Source organism: Procambarus clarkii, chromosome 13 (assembly GCF_040958095.1).
Source record: "Procambarus clarkii isolate CNS0578487 chromosome 13, FALCON_Pclarkii_2.0, whole genome shotgun sequence".
In the NCBI taxonomy this organism is placed as follows: domain Eukaryota; kingdom Metazoa; phylum Arthropoda; class Malacostraca; order Decapoda; family Cambaridae; genus Procambarus; species Procambarus clarkii.
In genome coordinates, this window is record NC_091162.1 from 20840934 (window position 1) to 20865081 (window position 24148).

Sequence of the window (24148 nt, forward strand, 5' to 3'; positions counted from 1 at the left end):
ACCCGGGATGTGGCTGTAGCGTAGTCCTGGGGTGTTATACCCGGGATGTGGCTGTAGCGTAGTCCTGGGGTATTATACCCGGGATGTGGCTGTAGCGTAGTCCTGGGGTATTATACCCGGGATGTGGTTGTCGGGTAGTCCTGGGGTGTTATACCCGGGATGTGGCTGTAGCGTAGTCCTGGGGTATTATACCCGGGATGTGGCTGTAGCGTAGTCCTGGGGTATTATACCCGGGATGTGGCTGTAGCGTAGTCCTGGGGTATTATACCCGGGATGTGGTTGTCGGGTAGTCCTGGGGTATTATACCCGGGATGTGGCTGTAGCGTAGTCCTGGGGTGTTATACCCGGGATGTGGCTGTAGCGTAGTCCTGGGGTATTATACCCGGGATGTGGCTGTAGCGTAGTCCTGGGGTATTATACCCGGGATGTGGTTGTCGGGTAGTCCTGGGGTGTTATACCCGGGATGTGGCTGTAGCGTAGTCCTGGGGTATTATACCCGGGATGTGGCTGTAGCGTAGTCCTGGGGTATTATACCCGGGATGTGGCTGTAGCGTAGTCCTGGGGTATTATACCCGGGATGTGGTTGTCGGGTAGTCCTGGGGTATTATACCCGGGATGTGGCTGTAGCGTAGTGCTGGGGTATTATACCCGGGATGTGGTTGTCGGGTAGTCCTGGGGTATTATACCCGGGATGTGGCTGTAGCGTAGTCCTGGGGTATTATACCCGGGATGTGGCTGTAGCGTAGTCCTGGGGTATTATACCCGGGATGTGGTTGTCGGGTAGTCCTGGGGTGTTATACCCGGGATGTGGCTGTAGCGTAGTCCTGGGGTATTATACCCGGGATGTGGCTGTAGCGTAGTCCTGGGGTATTATACCCGGGATGTGGCTGTAGCGTAGTCCTGGGGTATTATACCCGGGATGTGGTTGTCGGGTAGTCCTGGGGTATTATACCCGGGATGTGGCTGTAGCGTAGTGCTGGGGTATTATACCCGGGATGTGGTTGTCGGGTAGTCCTGGGGTATTATACCCGGGATGTGGCTGTAGCGTAGTGCTGGGGTATTATACCCGGGATGTGGTTGTCGGGTAGTCCTGGGGTATTATACCCGGGATGTGGCTGTAGCGTAGTGCTGGGGTATTATACCCGGGATGTGGCTGTAGCGTAGTGCTGGGGTATTATACCCGGGATGTGGCTGTAGCGTAGTGCTGGGGTATTATACCCGGGATGTGGCTGTAGCGTAGTGCTGGGGTATTATACCCGGGATGTGGTTGTCGGGTAGTCCTGGGGTATTATACCCGGGATGTGGCTGTAGCGTAGTGCTGGGGTATTATACCCGGGATGTGGTTGTCGGGTAGTCCTGGGGTATTATACCCGGGATGTGGCTGTAGCGTAGTGCTGGGGTATTATACCCGGGATGTGGCTGTAGCGTAGTGCTGGGGTATTATACCCGGGATGTGGCTGTAGCGTAGTGCTGGGGTATTATACCCGGGATGTGGCTGTAGCGTAGTGCTGGGGTATTATACCCGGGATGTGGCTGTAGCGTAGTGCTGGGGTATTATACCCGGGATGTGGCTGTAGCGTAGTCCTGGGGTATTATACCCGGGATGTGGCTGTAGCGTAGTGCTGGGGTATTATACCCGGGATGTGGTTGTCGGGTAGTCCTGGGGTATTATACCCGGGATGTGGCTGTAGCGTAGTGCTGGGGTATTATACCCGGGATGTGGCTGTAGCGTAGTGCTGGGGTATTATACCCGGGATGTGGCTGTAGCGTAGTGCTGGGGTATTATACCCGGGATGTGGCTGTAGCGTAGTCCTGGGGTGTTATACCCGGGATGTGGCTGTAGCGTAGTGCTGGGGTATTATACCCGGGATGTGGCTGTAGCGTAGTCCTGGGGTATTATACCCGGGATGTGGCTGTAGCGTAGTGCTGGGTATTATACCCGGGATGTGGTTGTCGGGTAGTCCTGGGGTGTTATACCCGGGATGTGGCTGTAGCGTAGTGCTGGGGTATTATACCCGGGATGTGGCTGTAGCGTAGTCCTGGGGTGTTATACCCGGGATGTGGCTGTAGCGTAGTGCTGGGGTATTATACCCGGGATGTGGCTGTAGCGTAGTCCTGGGGTATTATACCCGGGATGTGGCTGTAGCGTAGTGCTGGGGTATTATACCCGGGATGTGGCTTGTCGGGTAGTCCTGGGGTAGTTATACCCGGGATGTGGCTGTAGCGTAGTGCTGGGGTATTATACCCGGGATGTGGCTGTAGCGTAGTCCTGGGGTATTATACCCGGGATGTGGCTGTAGCGTAGTGCTGGGGTATTATACCCGGGATGTGGTTGTCGGGTAGTCCTGGGGTGTTATACCCGGGATGTGGCTGTAGCGTAGTGCTGGGGTATTATACCCGGGATGTGGCTGTAGCGTAGTCCTGGGGTATTATACCCGGGATGTGGCTGTAGCGTAGTGCTGGGGTATTATACCCGGGATGTGGCTGTAGCGTAGTGCCTGGGGTATTATACCCGGGATGTGGCTGTAGCGTAGTGCTGGGGTATTATACCCGGGATGTGGTTGTCGGGTAGTCCTGGGGTGTTATACCCGGGATGTGGCTGTAGCGTAGTGCTGGGGTATTATACCCGGGATGTGGCTGTAGCGTAGTCCTGGGGTATTATACCCGGGATGTGGCTGTAGCGTAGTCCTGGGGTATTATACCCGGGATGTGGCTGTAGCGTAGTGCTGGGGTATTATACCCGGGATGTGGCTGTAGCGTAGTCCTGGGGTATTATACCCGGGATGTGGCTGTAGCGTAGTCCTGGGGTATTATACCCGGGATGTGGCTGTAGCGTAGTCCTGGGGTGTTATACCCGGGATGTGGCTGTAGCGTAGTCCTGGGGTATTATACCCGGGATGTGGCTGTAGCGTAGTCCTGGGGTATTATACCCGGGATGTGGCTGTAGCGTAGTGCTGGGGTATTATACCCGGGATGTGGCTGTAGCGTAGTCCTGGGGTGTTATACCCGGGATGTGGCTGTAGCGTAGTGCTGGGGTATTATACCCGGGATGTGGCTGTAGCGTAGTCCTGGGGTATTATACCCGGGATGTGGCTGTAGCGTAGTCCTGGGGTGTTATACCCGGGATGTGGCTGTAGCGTAGTCCTGGGGTATTATACCCGGGATGTGGCTGTAGCGTAGTCCTGGGGTATTATACCCGGGATGTGGCTGTAGCGTAGTGCTGGGGTATTATACCCGGGATGTGGCTGTAGCGTAGTCCTGGGGTGTTATACCCGGGATGTGACTGTAGCGTAGTGCTGGGGTATTATACCCGGGATGTGGCTGTAGCGTAGTCCTGGGGTATTATACCCGGGATGTGGCTGTAGCGTAGTCCTGGGGTGTTATACCCGGGATGTGGCTGTAGCGTAGTCCTGGGGTATTATACCCGGGATGTGGCTGTAGCGTAGTGCTGGGGTATTATACCCGGGATGTGGCTGTAGCGTAGTGCTGGGGTATTATACCCGGGATGTGGCTGTAGCGTAGTGCTGGGGTATTATACCCGGGATGTGGCTGTAGCGTAGTGCTGGGGTGTTATACCCAGGATGTGGCTGTAGCGTAGTGCTGGGGTATTATACCCGGGATGTGACTGTAGCGTAGTGCTGGGGTGTTATACCCGGGATGTGGCTGTAGCGTAGTGCTGGGGTATTATACCCGGGATGTGGCTGTAGCGTAGTGCTGGGGTGTTATACCCAGGATGTGGCTGTAGCGTAGTCCTGGGGTATTATACCCGGGATATGGCTGTAGCGTAGTCCTGGGGTATTATACCCGGGATGTGGCTGTAGCGTAGTCCTGGGGTATTATACCCGGGATGTGGCTGTAGCGTAGTCCTGGGGTGTTATACCCGGGATGTGGCTGTAGCGTAGTGCTGGGGTATTATACCCGGGATGTGGTTGTCGGGTAGTCCTGGGGTATTATACCCGGGATGTGGCTGTAGCGTAGTGCTGGGGTATTATACCCGGGATGTGGTTGTCGGGTAGTCCTGGGGTATTATACCCGGGATGTGGCTGTAGCGTAGTGCTGGGGTATTATACCCGGGATGTGGTTGTCGGGTAGTCCTGGGGTATTATACCCAGGATGTGGCTGTAGCGTAGTGCTGGGGTATTATACCCGGGATGTGGTTGTCGGGTAGTCCTGGGGTATTATACCCGGGATGTGGTTGTCGGGTAGTGCTGGGGTATTATACCCAGGATGTGGCTGTAGCGTAGTCCTGGGGTATTATACCCGGGATGTGGCTGTAGCGTAGTCCTGGGGTATTATACCCGGGATGTGGCTGTAGCGTAGTCCTGGGGTATTATACCCGGGATGTGGCTGTAGCGTAGTCCTGGGGTATTATACCCGGGATGTGGCTGTAGCGTAGTCCTGGGGTATTATACCCGGGATGTGGCTGTAGCGTAGTCCTGGGGTATTATACCCGGGATAATAGAGCGTTTGTCTAGAGTTATTTGTTTTGCTTGTCTTTTGTATATACTTTTTTCTTTTGTTAAAGTGTGAGTGGAGTTTTTAGCGGCACTTGAGACTGCAGCCTTCCGACCCTCGTGGACTCTTGTTTGCTCCAAATATTTATACTGCTATTATTCCATGATTAAATTACCTATTTGAACAGCTCCTGTTGGTCTCTTTATGAAGCTTTATCTTGAGCAGTTTGTCATGATTGGTCGATACAACTACGGCCTCCCTTCGTGCAAGGTTGGCGTTCGATTCCCGATGACCCAAGCGGCAGGGTACCGTTCCTTCACTCCCGTCTGGTATACGAACTCTTGTCTCCCCTGTTTCTTAAAGGGGAAAGTCATACTGTCTTAGCACTACCGTCTGATAATGGCCCTATCTGACCAGAGACTTAGTCTCCTTGATTACGTTTCTATTTCACTTTGTTGTAATTTAATATATGTGTACATTTTGTTTATAATGTTGACATTTGCTGATTTTGTAGCTTTTGTTAATGTATTGTTACAGATCCTTAATGTAATAAAATAGTGCTGAGAGAGATAAGATATATGAGAGAGAGATATGAGAGAGAGATATGAGAGAGATATATGAGAGAGAGAGAGAGATATATGAGAGAGAGAGATATATGAGAGAGAGAGATATATGAGAGAGAGAGATATATGAGAGAGAGAGATATATGAGAGAGAGATATGAGAGAGATATATGAGAGAGAGAGAGAGATATATGAGAGAGAGAGATATATGAGAGAGAGAGATATATGAGAGAGAGATATGAGAGAGATATATGAGAGAGAGAGAGATATATATGAGAGAGAGAGATATATGAGAGAGAGAGATATATGAGAGAGAGAGATATATGAGAGAGAGATATATATGAGAGAGAGATATATATGAGAGAGAGAGATATATGAGAGAGAGAGATATATGAGAGAGAGAGATATATGAGAGAGAGAGATATATGAGAGAGAGAGATATATGAGAGAGAGAGATATATGAGAGAGAGATATGAGATATGAGAGAGAGAGATATGAGAGAGAGAGAGATATGAGAGAGAGAGAGATATGAGAGAGAGAGAGATATGAGAGAGAGAGATATGAGAGAGAGAGATATATGAGAGAGAGATATATGAGAGAGAGATATATGAGAGAGATATATATGAGAGAGAGATATATGAGAGAGAGAGAGATATATGAGAGAGAGAGAGAGATATATGAGAGAGAGAGAGAGATATATGAGAGAGAGAGAGAGAGATATATGAGAGAGAGAGAGATATATGAGAGAGAGAGAGATATATGAGAGAGAGATATATATATGAGAGAGATATATATGAGAGAGATATGAGATATGAGAGATATGATAGATATGGGAGAGAGATATAGGAGAGATATGAGAGAGAGGGAGAGATATGAGAGAGAGGGAGAGATATGAGAGAGAGATATATGAGAGAGATATATGAGAGAGAGATATATGAGAGAGAGATATATGAGAGAGAGATATATGAGAGAGAGATATATGAGAGAGAGATATATGAGAGAGATATGAGAGAGATATATGAGAGAGAGAGAGAGATATATGAGAGAGAGAGAGAGATATATGAGAGAGAGAGAGATATATGAGAGAGATATGAGAGAGAGATATATATGAGAGAGAGAGAGAGAGATATGAGATATATATATATATATATATATATATATATATATATATATATATATATATGAGAGAGATAATATATATATATATATATATATATATGAGATATATATATATATATATATATATATATATATATATATATATATATATATATATATATATAACTGAAAACTCACACCCCAGAAGTGACTCGAACCCATACTCCCAGAAGCAACGCAACTGGTATGTACAAGACGGTGGGGTGGTTCATATAGCCTCGGCTATCACCTCATTATGTCCGGTCGTGATGGTCAAGTGGATTAAGGCGTCTTGTACATACCAGTTGCGTTGCTTCTGGGAGTATGGGTTCGAGTCACTTCTGGGGTGTGAGTTTTCAGTTGCATATGTCCTGGGGACCATTCAGGCTTGTTCGCATATATATATATATATATATATATATATATATATATATATATATATATATATATATATATATATATAATGTCGTACCTAATAGCCAGAACGCACTTCTCAGCCTACTATTCAAGGGCCGATTTGCCTAATAAGCCAAGTTTTCATGAATTAATGTTTTTTCGTCTACCTAACCTAACCTAACCTAGCTTTTTTTGGCTACCTAACCTAACTTTACCTATAAATATAGGTTAGATTAGGTTAGGTAGGGTTGGTTAGGTTCGGTCATATATCTACGTTAATTTTAACTCCAATAAAAAAAAATTGACCTCATACATAGAGAAAAGGGTTGCTTTATCATTTCATAAGAAAAAAATTATAGTAAATATATTAATTCAGGAAAACTTGGCTTATTAGGCAAATCGAGCCTTGAATAGTAGGCTGAAAAGTGAGATCTGGCTACTAGGTACGACATATATATATATATATATATATATATATATATATATATATATATATATATATATATGAGAGAGAGAGATATATATATATGAGAGAGAGAGATATATATATATGAGAGAGATATATATATATGAGAGAGAGAGATATATATATATGAGAGAGAGATATATATATATATGAGAGAGAGAGATATATATATATGAGAGAGAGAGATATACATATATGAGAGAGAGAGATATACATATATGAGAGAGAGAGATATACATATATGAGAGAGAGAGATATACATATATGAGAGAGAGAGATATACATATATGAGAGAGAGAGATATACATATATGAGAGAGAGAGATATATATATATATGAGAGAGAGATATATATATAAATATATATGAGAGAGAGAGATATATATATATGAGAGAGAGATATATATATATATATGAGAGAGAGAGATATATATATATATGAGATATATATATATATATATATATATATATATATATATATATATATGAGAGAGAGAGATATATATATATGAGAGAGAGAGATATATCTATATGAGAGAGAGATATATCTATATGAGAGAGATATATATATATATATGAGATATATATATATATATATATATATATATGAGAGAGAGATATATATATATATGAGAGAGAGAGATATATATATATATATATATGAGATATATATATATATATGAGAGAGAGAGATATATATATATATATATATATATGAGATATATATATATATATATATATATATATATATATATATATATATATATATGAGAGAGAGAGAGAGATATATATATATATATATATATATGAGAGAGAGAGATATATATGAGATATATATATATATATAAATATATATATATATATATATATATATATATATATATATATATATATATATGAGAGAGATATGAGAGACATGAGAGAGAAATGAGATATGAGCTATGAGAGAGAGATGAGATATGAGCTATGAGAGAGAGATGAGATATGAGAGAGATATGAGAGAGAGAGATGAGAATGAGGTTGGAGTTGTGTTGTGGTAGTGTGAGGGAGTTAGTGTATGAAGAGTTAGTGAGGTGGTGGGGTTCCCTCACGACAGGTGTGAGGGACTATGGCAGGAGACTGGAGGTGAAGCTGGCGTCTGGCTGCTCTAAGGTCTCCGCTGCTGCTGCTGCCTCAGGTGACGCCTGCCCTCTGCCTCCTCTCTTGTCTGTTGGCTCTCCTCCTCGCCCCGTGTGGTGTGTCTGCTGGCTCTCCCCTTCGCCTCTGTGTGGTGTCTGCTAACTCGCCCCCTCGCCCCGTGTGGTGTCTGCTGGTTCTCCTCTCGCCTCCGTGTGGTGTGTCTGCTGGTTCTCCCCCCCCCCTCGCCCCATGTGGTGTGTCTGCTGGCTCTTCCCCCTCACCCCGTGTGGTGTGTGTGCTGGTTCTCCCCCTCACCCCCGTGTAGTGTCTGCTGGCTCTCCCCCTCGCCCCGTGTTGTGTGTCTGCTGGCTCTCCCCTCGCTTCCGTGTGGTGTGTCTGCTGGCTCTCCCCTCGCTTCCGTGTTGTGTGTCTGCTGGCTCTCCCCTCGCTTCCGTGTGGTGTGTCTGCTGGCTCTCCCCTCGCTTCCGTGTGGTGTGTCTGCTGGCTCTCCCCCTCGCCCCGTGTGGTGTCTGCTGGCTCTCCCCTCGCTTCCGTGTCGTGTGTCTGCTGGCTCTCCCCTCACCCCCGTATGGTGTCTGCTGGCTCTTTCCTCGCCCCGTGTGGTGTTTCTGCTGGTTCTCCCCCTCGCCCCGTGTGGTGTCTGCTGGCTCTTTCCTCGCCCCGTGTGGTGTTTCTGCTGGTTCTCCCCCTCGCCCCGTGTGGTGTCTGCTGGCTCTTTCCTCGCCCCGTGTGGTGTTTCTGCTGGTTCTCCCCCTCGCCCCGTGTGGTGTCTGCTGGCTCTTTCCTCGCCCCGTGTGGTGTGTCTGCTGGCTCTCCCCCTCGCTCCGTGTTGTGTCTGCTGGCTCTCCCCTCGCCCCGTGTGGTGTGTGTGCTGGCTCTCCCCCTCGCCCCGTGTTGTGTGTCTGCTGGCTCTCCCCCTCGCTTCCGTGTGGTGTGTCTGCTGGCTCTCCCCCTCGCCCCGTGTTGTGTGTCTGCTGGCTCTCCCCCTCGCTTCCGTGTGGTGTGTGTGCTGGCTCTCCCCCTCGCCCCGTGTTGTGTGTCTGCTGGCTCTCCCCTCGCCCCGTGTGGTGTGTCTGCTGGCTCTCCCCCTCGCCCCGTGTGGTGTGTCTGCTGGCTCTCCCCCTCGCCCCGTGTGGTGTGTCTGCTGGCTCTCCCCCTCGCCCCGTGTGGTGTGTCTGCTGGCTCTCCCCCTCGCCCCGTGTGGTGTCTGCTGGCTCTCCCCCTCGCCCCGTGTGGTGTCTGCTGGCTCTCCCCCTCGCCCCGTGTGGTGTGTCTGCTGGCTCTCCCCCTCGCCCCGTGTTGTGTCTGCTGGCTCTCTCCTCGCCCCGTGTTGTGTGTCTGCTGGCTCTCCCCTCGCCCCGTGTGGTGTGTCTGCTGGCTCTCCCCCTCGCCCCGTGTTGTGTGTCTGCTGGCTCTCCCCCTCGCTTCCGTGTGGTGTGTCTGCTGGCTCTCCCCCTCGCCCCGTGTGGTGTCTGCTGGCTCTCCCCCTCGCCCCGTGTGGTGTCTGCTGGCTCTCCCCCTTGCCCCGTGTGGTGTGTCTGCTGGCTCTCCCCCTCGCCCCGTGTGGTGTCTGCTGGCTCTCCCCTCGACCCCGTGTGATGTTTCGTTGCTGTGCCATTTGCACCATTTTGCAACATTGCCAGTTGCTGAGGTTCTTGTTTAACCTAACCATTACCTGGAGTTTGTCTTGGTGGCCATAATGATATTTAATTTGCTGCTGTGTGGACATGTTGTTTGGTCTAATTTTGATTTGTTTTCTCAGTCATTTGCCCGCCCTCCCCTGACCCTCCCCCCCCCCCCTGACCCCCCACCGAGTGAGACGCCCCCAAGACGCGTGCGGATCTTAACAAGGCTGCAGCCATTGTCTCTCGTCTCGTTAACCACAATTACCATAGTGGGACAAGTGACACTAATGAGGACCCCTTTGATGGCGTGCGGGCTGCCCAGTGTGTGTGTGTGGGGGGGGGGGTGAGTGTGTGTGTGTGTGTGGGGGGGGGTGAGTGTGTGTGGTGGGTATGTACTCACCTAGTTGTACTCACCTAGTATGTGTGTGTGTGTGTGTGGGGTGGTTCCTCTCGTGGGTCTCATGTTTACCCTCATCCCAATATTGTTGTTTCACTTTGTTTTCTTCCCTTTATTTCTATAATTATTGCTTAAATTCGCAATAATTATAGAAATAAAGGTTTTGTTTGTTCTGAAGATTAACGAGTTTGTGGGTTGTGTTGTTGGTTGTTTTGGTTAGGTTTTGGTTCATGATTTCTTGTTTGAGTTTGGTAGATGAAATATGTTACTAACATGTTTGTTTTGCGTGAGACTTTCGTGTTGCGTTGTGTTGTTATATTGGTTTAACATAATTTGTGCTCATTTAGAAACTTGGGTATGGGATAGTCTAGATGTGTTTAATATATTTACAGAATCGAGCTATTAGTTCTTGCACCCCGCCTCTCCAACCCATTTATTTTTAGTCATATGTCTACATTTATTACACACACACACACACACACACACACACACACACACACACACACACACACACACACACACACACACACACACACACACACACACAGGAAGCGGCACGTAGCAGCTGCCTAACTCCGAAGTACCTATTTACTGTTAGGTGAACAGGAGTGTAAGGATGTAAGAAAATGCCCATTATGTTTCTGCCTCCTCCGGGGATTTAACCCGGGCCCTTAGGACTACGACTCCAGAGCGCTGTCCATTCAGCCCCAAGGGCCCTACGTGTGACGTAGGGCCGCCTTGATCTGGGGCGCCCGGGTCGACCCAGATCTGTCTGTTGTCCTGTCTGCAAGTGTCTGTGTTCAGGGCGACACTGTCTGTGTCTGCCTGTGTCTGTGTGTTCACGGCGACACTGTCTGTGTCTGCCTGTGTCTGTGTGTTCACGGCGACACTGTCTGTGTCTGCCTGTATCTGTGTGTTCAGGGCGACACTGTCTCTGTCTGCCTGTGTCTGTGTGTTCACGGCGACACTGTCTGTGTCTGCCTGTGTCTGTGTGTTCAGGGCGACACTGTCTGTGTCTGCCTGTGTCTGTGTGTTCAGGGCGACACTGTCTGTGTCTGCCTGTGTCTGTGTGTTCACGGCGACACTGTCTGTGTCTGCCTGTGTCTGTGTGTTCACGGCGACACTGTCTGTGTCTGCCTGTGTCTGTGTGTTCACGGCGACACTGTGTCTGTCTGTGTGTTCACGGCGACACTGTCTGTGTCTGCCTGTGTCTGTGTGTTCACGGCGACACTGTCTGTGTCTGCCTGTGTCTGTGTGTTCACGGCGACACTGTCTGTGTCTGTGTGTTCACGGCGACACTGTGTCTGTCTGTCTCCCATTTTTTATCGGTCTGAGTGTCTTAGACAAGTTTGGGAGTCTTGTGTAGGTTATCACGGGAGGCTGGCGTGTAGGTTATCTTGAGGATATCTTGAGATGATTTCGGGGTTTAGCGTCCCCGCGGCCCTGTCCTCGACCAGGCCTCCTTTTTGTTGGAGGGAAGAGTGGTACATGTGGACCAGAGAGGCTTCTTAATCGAGGCGGGGGGCCCGCTGTTGTATAGAGGCGAAGCGGGGGGGGGGGGGGGCGCTGTTTCACCCATTTTGACCTATGACAGGGAAAATATGAGTAAAACATTTTAGTTCATTTTCCTAAAATAAATGCGTAATGTTTTGCAATGCTATCCGATTTTTTTCTTTTGAAAGTTATTTAGCCAGACCGGAGCCGGCCAGTACCAAAAATCGTCGTGAGCGAGAATGTGACCGTGGCACCTTGTTCTTCTGAAGTGTTGTGATGCCAACCCGGCCATGTTGGGCACATACCCCACAGGAATCAGGGTGCCAAGTTGGGAGAGGTTAGCCCAATGCATCTGGCCTCGAACAATGTGTCACTGACATTGTAATTGATAAATATAGATAAGGCATCCTGAGTAGACAAGTTTAAATTGTGTGAAGAAGCTCAAGTATTGACAGGTTCGGTGTGAGAACTCTTATGAATTCGTTTTTCTTCACTCTTGATTTTTAATTCTTTAGTGTTTTCTTCTCGCGGATTCTGTCCTTCCCACCTCGAGATATGTTTTTAAAAGCCTTACCTATGATTTTTTCCCTTTATCTTTTATATTTACCTCTCCTCCTTCCCAACCCTTCCCATCCCTCTTGTCTGCTCCTTCCCATCCCTCTTTCCCGACCGTTCCATTCTCCCCTGACCTTCTCTTCCCTCGTGTCCCTTCCTCACCCCTGCACCGTCCCTCTGCCTGTCTCCCCCTCGCCCGCCTCCCACGCATCAGTCGCTGGACGAAAAGTTCATCAGGTATATTGGGCGACAAATTGGCCCAGACAGAGAGGTGTTAACAGCATCCGGGACGGAGATGAGGTCCTCGCCTTTGATGAACTCTGACGTCATCATCCTCCCTCCCTCCCTCCTACCTCTCCTCCATCTCACTCCCATCCCTCTCTCTTCCACCCTTCTCATCTGCCCATCTCTTCCCCGCACTCTCCCTCCCGAGGAAGGGAGTGGAAGGGAGAGAATATTCTAGACCTTAACTGACCTCCTAGCTTGCCCTCTTGAGACAACTGTAAATCACAAGGAAACCAACGATGTTAACCACCAAATAATAGCCACATAAATTAAGACAACTTGTAAGATGACAAATAATAATAACAAATCAGACGTGTATATGAAAACGAGAATAAAATGTGTGATATTAACATATATATAAGAAAATATGTAAAAGGCAAAGGGAGGCGTGAAAGGAATGCAGAAATGTGGAAAATATAATAAAAATGTGTCATGACACGTGGAAAATGGTTGGGGAGCGAGGGTGAGAGTGCTGGGAGGACGGTGGTGACCAGGTGAGAGAGAGGTGTTAGTGTGTGGTGAAGGTGGAGAGTCCCTGTCAGGTGAGGGGGGAGTAGTGTCCACCACTCAGGGGGGAGTAGTGTCCACCACTCAGGGGGGAGTAGTGTCCAGAGTAGTGTCCACCACCACTCAGGGGAGAGTAGTGTCCACCACGGGGGTCACTACAGGCGTGAGAGGATCACAGAAGCTAGACAGTATAACCAAGTCACCATCAGCGTGACTTTGTTACATTTTGTGTCGGTGTTGTGAAGGTTCTTCGACAAAACAGATGTTTGTATCGACAGTAATGCCCAACACCAGGAGTGGCGTCACTAACGCCGCTCCCGCCAGTAAGTAGCGGTGACGGCGGCAGCCATGAATCTGGTTGTTAAACGATTTGGCGGGTCGTATTGGCCCGCGTGGTGCAGGTGGTAGCGGTACTGGGAGTAAACATAGAGAAAATAACCTTAGTTGGTATTCTAATATACAAACCGCCAGATGCAACGGCTGAGGAATTCGCAAAACAGATAAGCAAAATAGAGAATAGCCTTGATAATTTGTCGAACCTGATACCTGATATTATCATCCTAGGTGACTTCAACTTGCCTAGTCTAAGATGGAGAATAGCAAACAATAATATTATACCAGGAAATCTATCTGGACATAACCAACCACAGATTAGAGAACTGCTTAGATTTTGTGACAAATTTTCACTCAACCAGCAGATAACGAGAAATGAAAATATTCTAGATCTGGTCTTTACGAACAATGAAGACATTATCAGGGACATTACGATATCAGATACCACATACTCAGATCACAAGCTCATTGAAGTGCAAACGACCATCAGTACTCAGAATAGACCTAAAACGTTGATAAAGCGAGAGGGGCTATTCAGTAAATTCAATTTTAATAATAAAAGGATAGACTGGGAGATAATAAACAGGGAACTTACAAACATTCCATGGGAAACTGTTCTAAATAATACAAGTCCTACAGAAGGAATAGGAAAAACTGACTTCAGAAGCGTTTCAAGTCTGTCTGAAACATGTTCCATTAAGGAAAGTCAGAAAGAGGTCTAACGTAGAAAGAGAACGCAGACGACACTATAAAAGAAGGAAAAAATAACGGAAATGCTTAAGCAGACACGATTTTCCGTACAAAAAAAAGGAATAATTTAAACAGGGAGATTGAAGAAATCGCGCGGAAATTGAAACACTCAAATCAGATTGAAGAAAGCCAACTAGAACAGAAAGCAATTCAGGAAATAAAGAAAAAGCACAAAATATTTCTTCACATATGCGAAGCAAAATCAAAAGCAAAAATTTTAGCAAAAGCAAACAAACAAATATTGGACCTATTCGTATGAGTGAAAGTTCATACACGGAGGATGACAAAGAAATTAGTGAAATCCTAAAAAAAAGGAGTATGAGAACATATTAATACTCTCCACCCCGATACACAGCATGAAAGTGAAAGATCCAGACAACTTCTTTATGCGTGATATCCAAACCCCTGTAAATATAACTGACATCAACACGAGCGTGGCAGATTTTGAAAGACAAATTGAAAACATGTCCATGCACTCAGTTCCTGGTCCAGATTTATGAAATTCAATATTTATAAAGAAATGCAAAGTGCCAGTAGCACAGGCACTCAGTATAGTGTGGAGGAAGAACTTGGACACGGTGGAGATACCAGATGAACTTAAATAGCAGACATTGCCCCTCTACACAAGGGTGGTAGCAAAGCATTGGCAAAGAATTATAGACCATTTGCACTAACGTCCCACATAATAAAAGTATTTGAGAGAGTGATCAGGAGTCAGGTCACCAGTTTCATTGAGACCAATGACCTCCACAATCCAGGCCAACATGGATTTAGAGCAGGAAGATCGTGCCTCTCACAGCTACTTGACCACTACGACAAAGTCACTGAGGCATTAGAAAAAACAGAATGCAGATGTTGTATACACAGACTTCGCATAGGCATTAGATAAATGTGACCATGGAGTGATAGCACACAAAATGAGGTTAATGGGAATAACTGGTAAAGTAGGACGCTGGATACTCAGTTTTCTGTCGAACAGAACACAGAGTAACAGTCAATCATATAAAATAGTCCAAGCGCAATTAAAAATTCTGTACGTCAAGGTACAGTCCTTGCACCGCTGCTTTTCCTTATTCTCATATCAGATATAGACAAAAATACAAGTCACAGCTTCGTGTCATCCTTGGCAGATGACACAAAAATCTGCATGAAAATTACCTCTGCTGAAGGCATTGAAAAACTTCAAGGAGATATAAATTAAGTTTTCGACTGAGGAACAGAAAATAACATGATGTTTAACAGTTATAAATTCCAGGTACTCAGGTATAGTAAAAATGAGGACCTTAAACATAATTCAGGGTAAAAAACATAATCAAATGTACCCATAGTAAGTAAACAACATGTCAAGGAATTTGGAATAATGATGTCTAACGACCTAACGTTTAGGGAGCATAACCAAGCAAATATTGCGCCAGTCAGAAAAATGATAGGATGGATTATGAGAACTTTCAAATCCAGGGATCCCATCACAATGGTTGTACTCTTCAAGTCACTTGTGTTGTCCCGTCTTGAGTACTGCTCAGTACTCGCTTCCCCAGAGCAGGAGAGATTGCTGAAATAGAGGGAATACAGAGAACATATACGGCACGCATAGACGCGATAAAACACCTAAATTATTGGGATCGTCTCAAAGCTCTCCAAATGTACTCACTAGAAAGGAGACGAGAGATATACCAAATAATATACACGTGGGAAAATACTGGAGGGCCAGATCCCAAATCTACACAGTAAAATAACAACATACTGGAGTGAACGATATGGAAGAAATGCAGAATAGAACCAGTGAAATGCTGAGGTGCCATAGGCACAATTAGAGAACACTGTATAAACATCAGATGTTCCCGGTTGTTCAACGTCCTCCCAGCGAGTGTAAAAAATATTGCCGGAAAAACCGCAGACATCAAGAGAAAACTAGATAATTTTCTCCAAGGAGTGCCGGACCAACCAGGCTGTGGTGGATATGAGGGCCTGCGGGGTGCTCCAAGCAACAGCCTGGTGGACCAAACTCTCACAAGTCAAGCCTGGCCTCGGGCCGGGCTTGGGGAGTAGAAGAACTCCCAGAACCCCATCAACCAGGTATCAACCAGGTGTTCTGGGGAACTTAGGATTACGGACTTGTCCGATACCCTGTGTGTACTAGTGACTGTACAAGACTGTAAGAACTCTTGTATATATAAATAAATATAAAAACTAAAAATGAAAGGAACGAGTGTCTTGTGGCGGCGGCGGCTGGTGGTGGCGACTACCCGCGGCCTACCACCGGCCACCTCACTATTTGGTTTAAGAACAACAGCTTATCAACCAAACCACCACAAGGTATCAAGGATTGGCCGAGGCTGCCAGAAAATCACCCCTATAGGAAAATAGGTTCAGTGACCTCACTGTCGGGAGACACGCGGGTCAGTTACGGTATCCCCCCCCCCCCGCGCACGCACGCACGCACAAGGGACACGGAGGAGGGAGGCGCCGTGTCTGGTGGCTGCCACGTACACCAGGAGTCGCCTGAGGCTATCGATTTTACTCGGCATATTGGAGATGTTGTGCAGCCGTCCGTGTGGTGGTGGTGGTGGTCCGCGTGGGGGACGGGAGGGGGGGGGGGGGGGTCCGCGTGGGGTGGTGGTGACTGTGTGGATAATTAAGGTAATGTGTTAATGTCTTCCAATATACCAATTGTAATCACATGTTGACCTTCCTGATCAAACAGTGGATGTGGACCTTCCTAGAGGTTTAAAATCTTTTACAGTTTCTGCATTTGCTAATAAATGCCCAGTGGGTTTTACTAATCTGGACCCGGATTCACGAAGCAGTTATGCAAGCACTTACGAACATGTACATCTTTCCTTAATCTTTGGCGGCTTTGTTTACAATTATTAAACAGTTAATGAGCTCCGAAGGACCAGGAGGCTGTTTATAATAATAACAACAGTACATTGGTAAATTTTCATGCTTGTAAACTGTTTAATAAATGTAACCAAAGCCGTCAAAGATTGAAAAAAGATGTACACGTTCGTAAGTACTTGCGTAACTGCTTCGTGAATCTGGGTCCTGGTCCCCGTGGCAGAGTGGTGGCACAGTTCGAGTACTGTGCCCACCATACACAACCATTGTGTACACAAGTCTTCATAGCTGTGACTGCTGGTCATGGTGCTACGCTCTCTTACTCTCACCATATGTATGGTTGAGTAATATTTTGTGAGTAAATGTTATTTTCGGTCATTAAACAAGCACTCAGTGTGTAATGCAGCTCGTAATCTTTAATAGTATGTGATTGATGCCGGCGATAATAACCTTTTGATTAAATGTGTGTGAAGTCCATCCCGTGTTGACATCGAATAACCGACTTTGTAGATAGATTGGCCAATCAGGCTTGCATGAAAGTGAAGACTAACATTACAATATCTAATAACTTTATTAAAGCATAGAAATTATAATTATTAATTCGGAATTGGGAATTGCAAATTGTTCCTTAAATTTGGACCAGAAACGTAAGATTCAGTGAATTAAGGGAAGGTGGTGTGGGGGAGTAGGCTCCTCCACACGGCCCTTCACCCTCCCACACTCGTGGAACACTGTGCAAGGATGAGGTGGACCTTGTTTATACTATAAGGTGTGAAGGATAGATGAAATTGTTTATGTAATAATCTAAGATGAGGTCTCATAAAAACCTTTTGTGCCCTCTGTAATGCTTTTGCGCTACCGCTCACAGGATGAGTATGGGGTGCACAATAAACTAGCCGCCTTCGGCGGCAACAACTAAAATTGTTTGAGAGAGTGAGACTTTAAAGTCACCTTAAAGGCCTGAGTTGATTATGTCTCTGGTTATCCTGGTGTGGCGTGTTCCCTGGATGCTGCTGGTCACTGCTCTCCTCACAGATGGGAGTTAAGCGGTACATTACCTCATCCCTCTGGTGCTCAGAACATTACCTCATCCCTCTGGTGCTCAGGACATTACCTCATCCCTCTGGTGCTCAGGACATTACCTCATCCCTCTGGTGCTCAGGACATTACCTCATCCCTCTGGTGCTCAGGACATTACCTCATCCTTCTGGTGCTCGGTACATTACCTCATCCCTCTGGTGCTCGGTACTTTACCTCATCCCTCTGGTGCTCGGTACATTACCTCAGTCCGTCATTTATCTAGTGAGATTTGATTAGCCTTGACAGTATTGAGGGAGTTGGAAAGCATCATTGTGGGGCTGGGTATGACGTTAGCGGCAGGAGAGACGAGATTACGTGAGGTGCTGTAGGGAACACGGGGGGGGAGGGGTCAGGAGCTAACACGGGGGGGTCGGAGCTAACACGGGGGGTCTGAGCTAACACGGGGGGTCTGAGCTAACACGAAGGGAGATGGAAATTCGGGGCTGTAGCTTTAGAGAGAGAGATGGTTAAGTCTCGTAAGTGTTGGTGTGGTATCCTTGTGTTTGTGGCAAATGTTGACTATGTTGTTATAAAACGTTTAACCGCTTATTACTACTGCTAATACTACTAATACAACCACTGTTTATACTGGTTGAATACTGTTAAAACAATTGTTATTTCACATAATGTACCTTAAGGGTGTTACAATTGTCTGAAGTTCCTATTTTCCTGTTGGTGCCCATGGTTCTGTTGGTGTAAGTGACCGCATGCTAACTCTTAGACAAGTTCAGTAATATTTATGGGCTGCACACTTCTGCCACTTGTAAATTCATAAATACAATTGTTGTATTTTTTTGTAAAGTAAAACAGTATAAATAGTTGTCTTCCTACTATTACAGCTGTAGTGGTAGTGGTTGAAGTGGGTAGTACCGCTGTACTACCCACTACTACTGTTGTACCATGATTGCTCTCTGCTGTTTTTTTTCTACTATAATTTGCTAATATTATTTGAATAGTAATTATTATCACTAATGATTGTTTTCTTCTTTCCCTTCTCCACAACCACACCCTACCACCACCACCACACCCTACCACCACCACCACACCCGACTACCACCACAACAACCACACCCAACTACCACCACCACACCCAACTACCACCACCCCCCTACCACCACCCCCCTACCACCACCCCCCTACCACCACCCCCCTACCACCACCACCACCACAACCCCCTACACTACCAACAACAAACAAAGGTCTGAGCTTCAACCTGTCGGCGGTGCAGGGGAAGGCGTCTGCGGGGGCCAAGACGGTGGGCTCCTTCTTCTCCACAGCCTTCAGTAAGGCCGGGGCCAGCGTCAAGGAGGCCGGCTCCAAGATCAAGGAGAGCGTCGAGAAAAATGTAAGTATCGTCACCCAAGTTCTTGAGCAGTTTGACGGAGGAAGAGGCTCAATTGTGAAAGAAATTTGAGAGTATGTTAAGGAAATTTGATGAACGTGTTGCCAGCACTATCACAAGCAGTTGGTGTCCTGTTATCTTGTGTTATCGCTCCAGCGTCTCAACAGCTTTGTGACCATTGGGATGAAATATATAATATTGATTAACATATGTTGGCGGTGATTAGATTTTCGATCATATCAAAGACTTTAAAATGGCGACTTTTATCTGAGGTCTATTTTATATATATATTGAAATATTCACTTGTATATGGCATCTATTATTACATATATACATTATGATTAATTTTAAGTGCACCATAAGATTCATATCACCATCAGGTCCGATTATTTCTGTTAAATAAAATTGTCGTCTCGGATTGTTTTTTCTCTCGGGTTTAAATTTATATTTTTAAGAGATGGAAAAGGAAAATAAATTGGCATAATATTTCCATAGCATAGTTCAGAAGGCGGGTGTTGAGCGTCACTGAAATCTTCAAAATCTTATGAAGTAACGAACCTTAGGTACGGAGCTTCAAGGTAGCAGCCCGGCCTCATGAACAAAGGCCAAAGTCCATTCCATGCACCCGCCAAACCACATGTTTATGAATGAAAAACGGTTTACACACGACTCACAACTGATGACGTCCGAACACTGCAGACCATTATAGTTCTTGATTGGTAGAGGGTATTTGTACTGGTCCATACAGCAGACTTTAACTTAATTTAGAGGAGGAGGAGGAGGAGAGGAGTGTTACCGGAAGGAAGGAAGCACAGGGTGAGAGTGGAGGGAGAGGTTACGGCCAGAGTGCCACAAGGATGGGTCCTGTATATTACCACAACCTGCCACAAAATCGCCTCCATGTAATTTGTTACAAATGTAAAAGTAGCGAAGAGAATCAGAATAAAGGGACTGCGATCGTAAGGGAAATGGCTACTGAAATTTAGTTCAAGCAAATACAAAGTTATGAGACTAGGAACAGCAGTGCAAACACGCTTTTGGTGATAGAATGAGAGGAAGACATTCTCCCATCTGGGAATGAGAGAGACCGGGCAGTTGACATTATCACAAATGTAATTCTTGAAGAGGATTTAGATGGGGAACGAGGAGGCTTGAAAGTTCGGTGGCCAGTCCACCTTACCTTGAGGTTACCTTGAGATGATTTCGGGGCTTAGGCCGCCTCGTTACTGGACTAGGCAACCAGGCTGTTTGACCCTGCTGCTCGCAACCTGACGTATGAGTAACAGCCTGGTTGATCAGGTATACTTACGAGGTGTTTATCAAGTTCTCTCATGAACACTGTGAGGGGTCAGCCAGTTATGCCCCTTATGTGTAGTGGAAGCGTGTTGAACAGTCTCGGGCCTCTGATGTTGACAGAGTTCTCTCTCATGGTACCTGTTGCACCTCAGTTCTTCAACGGGGGTATTCTGCACATCCTGCCATACCTCCTGGTCTTATGTGATGTTATTTCTGTGTGCAGGTTTGGGACCAGCCCCTCTACTATTTTCCACGTGTAAATTATTATGTATCTCTCCCGCCTGCGCTCAAGAGAATACAGATTTAGGCTCTTTAGTCGGTCCCAATAGTTTAGATGTTTTACTGAGTGGATTCTAGCAGTAAAGGATCTCTGCACGCTCTCCAGGTCAGCAGTTTCTCCAGCTTTGAAAGGGGCTGTCATTGTGCAGCAGTATTCCACTCTAGAGAGCACTAGCGTCTTGAAGAGTATCATCATCGGTATAGCATCTCTAGTGTGAAAGGTTCTTGTTATCCAACCTGTCATTTTTCTTGCAGTTGTGACGGCTACTTTATTGTGTTCTTTAAAGGTAAGGTCTTCCGACGATGGGTTGGCATGATGTGGTCTTGCGGTGGACCACATCATGCTTCTTGTTGTTGTTGTTACTGATGTTGAGTTGTCGTGTCAAGGCCGGGTGCAGGAGGTCTAACCTCGGAGTCCAAGTTTAATCCGGTGAGTCATGGTGAGTGAGTACACAAGCACCAGGAGAGAGTGCAGAGGTCTCCGTGTCTCGTGGAGTGGCAGAGTGGACACCTCCATCCCTCCTCCCTCCCCTCCCTCTCTGGTCGCACAGGTCTGAGCCCCAGCCCTCCCGCCACACCCCCCGTAGGGGAGGATGGGGGTGGCTGAGTGGACAGCTCTCTAGACTCTAGCACCTAGGGACCGGGGTTCGATCCCCGGCACCGGAGGAAATCAAATGGGCAGAGATTCCTTCATCCTGATGCCCCCAGTTACTTAGCAGTAAATTTTTACCTGGGAGTTACAGCTGCTACGGGCTGCTTTCTAGGTGTGTATGTGTACTCACCTATTTGTGCTTGCGGGGGTTAAGCTTTGGCTCTTTGGTCCCGCCTCTCAACTGTCAATCAACTGATGTACAGATTCCTGAGCCTACTGGGCTCTATCATATCTACATTTGAAACTGTGTATGGAGTCAGCCTCCACCACATTACTGCCTAATGCATTCCATCCGTTAACTACTCTGACACTGAAAAAGTTCCTTCTAACGTCCCTGTGGCTCATGTGAGTACTCGGTTTCCACCTGTGTCCCCTTGTTCGCGTCCCACCAGTGTTGCATAGTTTATCGTTGTTTACCCGATCGATTCCCCTGAGGATTTTGTAGGTTGTGATCATGTCTCCCCTTACTCTTCTGTCTTCCAGGGTCGTAAGGTGCATTTCCCGCAGCCTTTTCTCGTAATTCATGCCTCTTAGTTCTGGGACTAGTCTAGTGGCATACCTTTGGACTTTTTCCAGCTTCGTCTTGTGCTTGACAAGATACGGGCTCCATGCTGGGGCCGCATACTCTAGGATTGGTCTTACATATGTGGTGTACAAGATTCTGAATGATTCCTTACACAGGTTCCTGAACGCTGTTCTGATGTTAGTCAGCCTCGCATATGCCGCAGACGTTATTCTTTTTATGTGGGCTTCAGGAGACAGGTTTGGTGTGATGTCAACTCCTAGATCTTTCTCTCTGTCCGTTTCATTAAGTACTTTATCTCCTGTTCAGTATCCTGTGTCTGGCCTCCTGTTTCCACTGCCTAGTTTCATTACTTTGCATTTACTCGGGTTGAACTTCAACAGCCATATGTTGGACCATTCACTTAGTCTGTCTAGGTCATCTTGTAGCCTCTTACTATCGTCCTCAGTTTCAATCCTCCTCATAATTTTTGCATTATCGGCAAGCATTGAGAGAAACGATTCTATACCCTCTGGGAGATCATTTACATATATCAGAAACAGTATAGGTCCAAGGACCGACCCCTGCGGGACTCCACTCGTAACGTCTCGCCAATCTGAGACCTCACCCCTCACACTGACGCGTCTCCTGTTGCTTAGGTACTCGTGTATCCAACGGAGTACCTTCCCTTTCACTCCAGCCTGCATCTCCAGCTTTTTCACTAGCTTATTGTGTGGCACTGTATCAAAAGCTTTCTGACAATCCAAAAATATGCAGTCTGCCCACCCTTCTCTTTCTTGCCTTATTTTTGTTGCCTGGTCGTAGAATTCAAGTAACCTTCTGAGGCAAGATCTGCCATCCCTGAATCCTTGTTGGTGCTGTGTTACAAAGTTCTTTCGCTCCAGATGCTCCACTAGCTTTCTTCGCACAATCTTCTCCATCAGCTTGCATGGTATGCAGGTTAGGGACACTGGCCTGTAATTCAGTGCCTCCTGTCTATCCCCTTTCTTGTATATCGGGACTACGTTAGCTGCTTTCCAAATATCTGGCAGTTCCCCTGTTGCGAGTGTGTGTGTGTGAAAAAATAATAGTAACAGCTAATTGATTGACAGTTGAGAGGCGGGCCGAAAGAGTAGAGCAGAACAAGGTGAATTCAACTAGATGAACACACACATACACACAAACATACACACACACACATATATGCACACATACACACAAACATACACATACATATACACACACACTCGCATACACACCCGCTGACGACGCCCCCCCCCTCCTCCACACGCCGATTGCCACCTACAGGCCCCCCCCCCCCTCATCGTTTTGTTCAAATAGGCTTACGACACGGGGGTCGGGGAGTGAGAGACAAGCCCATTACTCCAAACAGTGCACACGTGGTCCTCTCTCACGGCTGGCCTCATGGATTACTGTCTGAAAGGGTTAGTTGTGGTGTGGGGCGGGGGGGGGGGGGTGTAGAGTGGTGTCGGCTGATGTAGTGTGTGTGACAACATTGAGAGTTGGCTGCTGTATACAGGTTGGTCACTATAGGCTGCTTGCCACTATAGATAGGTGGGTTGGCAAACAAATTAGCTTATTGGAGTGTTAGAGAAAGTGAAGGTGCGGGTATGAGGGAAGGCGGGGGCTAATTAATTAGTGTTTGTGTAGTGCGCGCGTGTGTGTGTGTGTGTGTGTGTGTGTGTGTGTGTGTGTGTGTGTGTGTGTGTGTGTGTGTGTGTGTGTGTGTGTGTGTGTGTGTGTGTACTCACCTAATTGTGCTTGCGGGGGTTGACCTCTGGCTCTTTGGTCCCGCCTCTCAACTGTCAATCAACTGGTGTACAGATTCCTGAGCCTACTGGGCTCTATCATATCTACATTATAAACTGTGTATGGAGTCAGCCTCCACCACATCACTGCCTAATGCATTCCATTTGTTAACTACTCTGACACTGAAAAAATTCTTTCTAGCGTCCTGTGGCTCATTTGGGCACTCTGTTCCCACCTGTGTCCCCCTTGTTCGCGTCCCACCAGTGTTCAATAGTTGTGTGTGTGTGT

General features: G+C 46.8%; 1 protein-coding gene across 5 annotated transcripts in view; it reads left to right on the forward strand.

The window, feature by feature from the left end:
• LOC138349599 (synapse-associated protein of 47 kDa-like) overlaps positions 1-19609 on the forward strand; it is a 185295-nt gene extending 165686 nt beyond the window's left edge. For 3 of the 5 annotated variants that reach the window (XM_069323777.1, XM_069323778.1, XM_069323779.1), the window contains one exon: positions 19219-19448. In XM_069323777.1, the coding sequence (XP_069179878.1) occupies positions 19219-19433 (215 nt within the window). In that variant the 3' untranslated portion in view covers positions 19434-19448. Of the gene's footprint in view, positions 1-8111; positions 8193-19218 lie in introns of all 5 variants that reach the window. The other 2 variants (XM_069323775.1, XM_069323776.1) reach the window with 2 other exon arrangements.
• Positions 19610-24148: the final 4539 nt, after the last annotated feature.